This window comes from Borostomias antarcticus (assembly GCF_949987555.1).
Source record: "Borostomias antarcticus genome assembly, chromosome: 23".
NCBI lineage: Eukaryota > Metazoa > Chordata > Actinopteri > Stomiiformes > Stomiidae > Borostomias > Borostomias antarcticus.
The window spans coordinates 2048781-2056280 of NC_140256.1; the positions used below are offsets into that span (position 1 = coordinate 2048781).

At 46.5% G+C, this 7500-nt stretch overlaps 1 protein-coding gene across 1 annotated transcript in view; it reads left to right on the plus strand.

Moving 5' to 3' along the window:
* Window positions 1-7500, plus strand: part of bin3 (bridging integrator 3) — a 43414-nt gene that overhangs the window by 27864 nt on the left and 8050 nt on the right. Inside the window, exon 7 of the mRNA XM_084456939.1 lies at window positions 6350-6491. Coding sequence (XP_084313065.1) covers window positions 6350-6491 — 142 coding nt within the window. The remainder of the gene's footprint in view (window positions 1-6349; window positions 6492-7500) is intronic.

Here is a 7500-nt window from a genome sequence, read left to right on the forward strand (position 1 = left end):
AAACATCGGGACACCGTAAGAGGATATTTTCATAGGGAGGACTTTTCCCACATGGTGTTTCTAGTTGGTGGCGTGTTGGGCGATGGTGTTACGGTCAGCCTCCCCAAACCCACGCCCCCCCCATCCCGACGGTGGTTGGTCCAGTCTGGGGCTTGACTGGCTCGGCTTGGCCGACCGGCCCCGTCTGCGGATCGGCCCCCGGCTCATAAACGCGCTTGCTCCGGTCCAGCCCGGTCCAGCTGCTATTTCCATCCGGCTAATCTGACCACCACGCCCTGACCTGCCGCGGCGGGGGCTAGCGGTGCGCCCTCGGCCCTCGCGGACGGGAGCGGACGCGCGGTAAACACAGGGTTCTCGCCGACCGGACAGGCCAAGCCCCGCCCCCCCCCCTTGTCGAGGGAAGTGTCTGACCGTGGCCGGCGTTTACCCAGACTATCATTACATCGTCGTGTCCGGCGAGCTTCGAGCGCGGGACAGCGAGCCGAGAGTCAGCCGGGCGGCTCTCCCATCTAGATACGTGTACCTGAGAACAGGACGCCAGCAAAAGTGTTTATTCCTTGTTTTGTTTGGTCTGTTCCCCCCCCCCCTTGTTTTGTGTGTTGTTGTTGTTGTTCGAAATAAAAATTTCAATCAAAAAAAAAAAAGGACCCCACCGAACGTGCGTCTTGATAAGAGGGTTGTAAATAAAGACCCAGCCGCTCTGTGGTGTACCTGGACCAGCCCTCCCTCTCCCTTGTGGGCGCTCATATCTGTGCCCTGGCTGGGAGGAAGTGTGTGTGTGTGTGTGTGTGTGTGTGTGTGTGTGTGTGTGTGTGTGTGTGTGTGTGTGTGTGTGTGTGTGTGTCGGGGGGGGGGGGACCACCCTGAGGGGAACGTGGTCGTCCGCGGCGTCTCCTCCGGAGGGGACGGGCGTCAGGAGACGCGCTCCTGCCCCGAGGGCGGTTGGGTTGCGTAATCCCCTGGCACTCGAAGTATGCGCGTGTTGGCCGTGAGCGGCAGGCTGGTAGTAGCTGCAGGAGCGCCATCCACCCCGCGGTAAACTGGGTTAAATGGAGGCTTTATAAATAGCGGGCGCGTGGGCCGTGGGGGCGGCGCTCTGTGGGGGCGGGGCTCCGTGACGCTGCCGGGCCGCTCCCTCCCTCGGCTCGGGCTTCCTGTGGGGAAACAAACCTGGGCTTGTCCGAGTCACGTCACTCTGCCCACCTCTCTCCCCCCCCGGTCTCTCCTCTCCTCCCCCGCTCTCTCCCACGGTCTCTCCTCTCCGAACTCCCTCCTCCCACCACACCTGAAGGCCCTCCCCTCCCCCCCCCCCCCCCCACACACACCCACACCTTCTCTCATCTGGGGCTGGGCAGACAGACAGACAGACAGACAGACAGACAGACAGGCAGGCAGGCAGACAGACAGACAGACAGACAGGCAGACAGACAGACAGACAGACAGGTAGACAGGTAGACAGACAGACAAACAGACAGGCAGACAGACACAGGTAGACAGACAGACAGGCAGACACACAGGCAGACAGACAGACAGACAGACAGGTAGACAGACAGACAAACAGACAGGCAGACAGACACAGGTAGACAGACAGACAGGCAGACAGACAGACAGACAGACAGACAGACCCGGAGTAGTCTAGCATTGCACAAGATGGTGGAGTGTGACCCACCCTCAGACAGTAGCAGGGTGGTGAATCCCTCCCTCACACTGAAGGATTCACATGATCTGAGACCCAGAGAACTACAGTACACTGCAGCTACACACTTAATGAAAGGCTGACAGTCGTATTTGCTTAATAGTTTAAATTTGATATATGTTATTTGTCGGTCTATGGAAGGCGGGGTGGTGTAACATGCAGTACAGTATTCCCTAGTCAAACCAGACTAGAACCAGTACAGTATTCCCTAGTCAAACCAGACTAGAACCAGTACAGTATTCCCTAGTCAAACCAGACTAGAACCAGTACAGTATTCCCTAGTCAAACCAGACTAGAACCAGTACAGTATTCCCTAGACAAACCAGACTAGAACCAGTACAGTATTCCCTAGTCAAACCAGACTAGAACCAGTACAGTATTCCCTAGTCAAACCAGACTAGAACCAGTACAGTATTCCCTAGTCACACCAGACTAGAACCAGTACAGTATTCCCTAGTCAAACCAGACTAGAACCAGTACAGTATTCCCTAGTCACACCAGACTAGAACCAGTACAGTATTCCCTAGTCAAACCAGACTAGAACCAGTACAGTATTCCCTAGTCACACCAGACTAGAACCAGTACAGTATTCCCTAGTCAAACCAGACTAGAACCAGTACAGTATTCCCTAGTCACACCAGACTAGAACCAGTACAGTATTCCCTAGTCAAACCAGACTAGAACCAGTACAGTATTCCCTAGTCAAACCAGACTAGAACCAGTACAGTATTCCCTAGTCAAACCAGACTAGAACCAGTACAGTATTCCCTAGTCAAACCAGACTAGAACCAGTACAGTATTCCCTAGTCACACCAGACTAGAACCAGTACAGTATTCCCTAGTCAAACCAGACTAGAACCAGTACAGTATTCCCTAGTCAAACCAGACTAGAACCAGTACAGTATTCCCTAGTCAAACCAGACTAGAACCAGTACAGTATTCCCTAGTCAAACCACACTAGAACCAGTACAGTATTCCCTAGTCAAACCAGACTAGAACCAGTACAGTATTCCCTAGTCAAACCAGACTAGAACCAGTACAGTATTCCCTAGTCAAACCAGACTAGAACCAGTACAGTATTCCCTAGTCAAACCAGACTAGAACCAGTACAGTATTCCCTAGTCAAACCAGACTAGAACCAGTACAGTATTCCCTAGTCAAACCAGACTAGAACCAGTACAGTCAAGTAAAGTCCCAGGATGAGGCATAGACTCCTGTTGCTAAGTTACAGATGAATATTTCCTATTTTTAGTCCCTAAGATTCTCTGCAAAAAATAATGTATTTTCATTTTGAATAAAGTAATTGACAGCAGATTAATTGTTTTGTTCCATTTCATTTGAGTAATGAGATAATAGATTAGAGACAGGTGGTGGATATCGTGGGCTTGGTGACGGTGGCGACGGTATCTTGAGTTTGATATAAAGCTTTGATCCAGGAGACCTTGCATGCGCATCTGAGAGAGACTGAACTTCATTAAGTCCGTTTGTGAGTTATAGATGATGTGAGTTATAGATGATGTAAGTTATAGATGATGTGAGTTATAGATGTTGTGAGTTATAGATGTGAGTTATAGATGATGTATTTTGTGAGTTATAGATGATGTGAGTTATAGATGATGTGAGTTATAGATGTTGTGAGTTATAGATGTGAGTTATAGATGATGTATTTTGTGAGTTATAGATGATGTGAGTTATAGATGATGTGAGTTATAGATGATGTATTGTGTGAGTTATAGATGTTGTGAGTTATAGATGATGTGAGTTATAGATGATGTGAGTTATAGATGTGAGTTATAGATGATGTGAGTTATAGATGATGTGAGTTATAGATGATGTGAGTTATAGATGTGAGTTATAGATGTTGTGAGTTATAGATGATGTGAGTTATAGATGTGAGTTATAGATGTGAGTTATAGATGTTGTGAGTTATAGATGATGTGAGTTATAGATGATGTGAGTTATAGATGATGTGAGTTATAGATGATGTGAGTTATAGATGTGAGTTATAGATGTGAGTTATAGATGTGAGTTATAGATGTTGTGAGTTATAGATGATGGGAGTTATAGATGATGGGAGTTATAGATGATGTGAGTTATAGATGATGTGAGTTATAGATGATGTGAGTTATAGATGATGGGAGTTATAGATGATGTGAGTTATAGATGTGAGTTATAGATGTGAGTTATAGATGTTGTGAGTTATAGATGATGTGAGTTATAGATGATGTGAGTTATAGATGATGTGAGTTATAGATGATGTGAGTTATAGATGTTGTGAGTTATAGATGATGTGAGTTATAGATGTGAGTTATAGATGTGAGTTATAGATGTTGTGAGTTATAGATGATGTGAGTTATAGATGATGTGAGTTATAGATGATGTGAGTTATAGATGATGTGAGTTATAGATGTGAGTTATAGATGTGAGTTATAGATGTTGTGAGTTATAGATGATGGGAGTTATAGATGATGGGAGTTATAGATGATGTGAGTTATAGATGATGTGAGTTATAGATGATGTGAGTTATAGATGATGGGAGTTATAGATGATGTGAGTTATAGATGTGAGTTATAGATGTGAGTTATAGATGTGAGTTATAGATGTTGTGAGTTATAGATGATGTGAGTTATAGATGATGTGAGTTATAGATGATGGGAGTTATAGATGATGTGAGTTATAGATGATGTGAGTTATAGATGTTGTGAGTTATAGATGATGTGAGTTATAGATGATGTGAGTTATAGATGATGTGAGTTATAGATGATGTGAGTTATAGATGATGTGAGTTATAGATGTTGTGAGTTATAGATGATGTGAGTTATAGATGTGAGTTATAGATGTTGTGAGTTATAGATGATGTGAGTTATAGATGATGTGAGTTATAGATGATGTGAGTTATAGATGATGTGAGTTATAGATGTTGTGAGTTATAGATGTTGTGAGTTATAGATGATGTGAGTTATAGATGATGTGAGTTATAGATGATGTGAGTTATAGATGTTGTGAGTTATAGATGATGTGAGTTATAGATGTTGTGAGTTATAGATGTTGTGAGTTATAGATGTTGTGAGTTATAGATGATGTGAGTTATAGATGATGTGAGTTATAGATGATGTGAGTTATAGATGATGTGAGTTATAGATGATGTGAGTTATAGATGTTGTGAGTTATAGATGTTGTGAGTTATAGATGATGTGAGTTATAGATGATGTGAGTTATAGATGTTGTGAGTTATAGATGTTGTGAGTTATAGATGATGTGAGTTATAGATGTTGTGAGTTATAGATGTTGTGAGTTATAGATGATGTGAGTTATAGATGATGTGAGTTATAGATGTTGTGAGTTATAGATGTTGTGAGTTATAGATGATCTGAGTTATAGATGTGAGTTATAGATGTTGTGAGTTATAGATGATGTGAGTTATAGATGATGTGAGTTATAGATGATGTGAGTTATAGATGTTGTGAGTTATAGATGATGTGAGTTATAGATGATGTGAGTTATAGATGATGTGAGTTATAGATGATGTGAGTTATAGATGATGTGAGTTATAGATGTTGTGAGTTATAGATGTTGTGAGTTATAGATGATGTGAGTTATAGATGATGTGAGTTATAGATGTTGTGAGTTATAGATGTTGTGAGTTATAGATGATGTGAGTTATAGATGTTGTGAGTTATAGATGTTGTGAGTTATAGATGATGTGAGTTATAGATGATGTGAGTTATAGATGTTGTGAGTTATAGATGTTGTGAGTTATAGATGATCTGAGTTATAGATGTGAGTTATAGATGTTGTGAGTTATAGATGATGTGAGTTATAGATGATGTGAGTTATAGATGATGTGAGTTATAGATGATGTGAGTTATAGATGATGTGAGTTATAGATGTTGTGAGTTATAGATGATGTGAGTTATAGATGTTGTGAGTTATAGATGTTGTGAGTTATAGATGATGTGAGTTATAGATGTTGTGAGTTATAGATGTTGTGAGTTATAGATGATGTGAGTTATAGATGATGTGAGTTATAGATGATGTGAGTTATAGATGTTGTGAGTTATAGATGATGTGAGTTATAGATGATGTGAGTTATAGATGATGTGAGTTATAGATGTTGTGAGTTATAGATGATGTGAGTTATAGATGATGTGAGTTATAGATGATGTGAGTTATAGATGATGTGAGTTATAGATGATGTATTGTGTGAGTTATAGATGATGCTTTTTCTTGGTCACGTTGTCATTAGTCTCTGACATTTTGAGTCGTATACTTCAGTAGTCTGTTTATGTCTCAGGTACAGCAGTGTGTCTCTGTCTCAGGTACAGGTGTCTCAGGTAGAGGTGTCTCTGTCTCAGGTACAGGTGTCTCTGTGTGTCTCAGGTGTCTCTGTCTCTCTCTGTCTCAGGTACAGGTGTCTCTGTGTGTCTCAGGTGTCTCTGTCTCTCTCTGTCTCAGGTACAGGTGTCTCTGTGTGTCTCAGGTACAGGTGTCTCTGTGTGTCTCAGGTACAGGTGTCTCTGTGTGTCTCAGGTGTCTCTGTCTCTCTCTGTCTCAGGTACAGGTGTCTCTGTGTGTCTCAGGTACAGGTGTCTCTGTGTGTCTCAGGTACAGGTGTCCCTGTGTCTCAGGTGTCTCTGTCTCCCTGTGTCTCAGGTACAGCGGCGTGTTCCCCAGCCTCAACATGGCGGTGAAGAGGAGGGAGCAGTCTCTCCAGGACTACAAGCGCCTGCAGTCCAAGGTTGAGAAGTACGAGGAGAAGGAGAAGACCGGCCCCATCATGGTCAAACTGCACCAGGTGGGCTCCTCCCCTCGAACCCTCGTCCCCTTCCACCCTCCTCCCTCGAACCCTCGTCCCCTTCCACCCTCCTCCCTCGAACCCTCGTCCCCTTCCACCCTCCTCCCTCGAACCCTCGTCCCCTTCCACCCTCCTCCCTCGAACCCTCGTCCCCTTCCACCCTCCTCCCTCGAACCCTCGTCCCCTTCCACCCTCCTCCCTCGAACCCTCGTCCCCTTCCATCCTCCTCCCTCGAACCCTCGTCCCCTTCCACCCTCCTCCCTCGAACCCTCGTCCCCTTCCACCCTCCTCCCTCGAACCCTCGTCCCCTTCCACCCTCCTCCCTCGAACCCTCGTCCCCTTCCATCCTCCTCCCTCGAACCCTCGTCCCCTTCCACCCTCCTCCCTCGAACCCTCGTCCCCTTCCACCCTCCTCCCTCGAACCCTCGTCCCCTTCCACCCTCCTCCCTCGAACCCTCGTCCCCTTCCACCCTCCTCCCTCCAAACCTCGTCCCCTTCCATCCTCCTCCCTCCAAACCTCGTCCCCTTCCACCCTCCTCCCTCGAACCCTCGTCCCCTTCCACCCTCCTCCCTCGAACCCTCGTCCCCTTCCTCCCTCCAAACCTCGTCCCCTTCCACCCTCCTCCCTCGAACCCTCGTCCCCTTCCACCCTCCTCCCTCCAACCCTCGTCCCCTTCCACCCTCCTCCCTCGAACCCTCGTCCCCTTCCACCCTCCTCCCTCGAACCCTCGTCCCCTTCCACCCTCCTCCCTCGAACCCTCGTCCCCTTCCACCCTCCTCCCTCGAACCCTCGTCCCCTTCCACCCTCACCCCTCCAAACCTCGTCCCCTTCCACCCTCCTCCCTCGAACCCTCGTCCCCTTCCACCCTCCTCCCTCCAACCCTCGTCCCCTTCCACCCTCCTCCCTCCAACCCTCGTCCCCTTCCACCCTCCTCCCTCCAACCCTCGTCCCCTTCCACCCTCCTCCCTCCAACCCTCGTCCCCTTCCACCCTCACCCCTCGTCCCCTT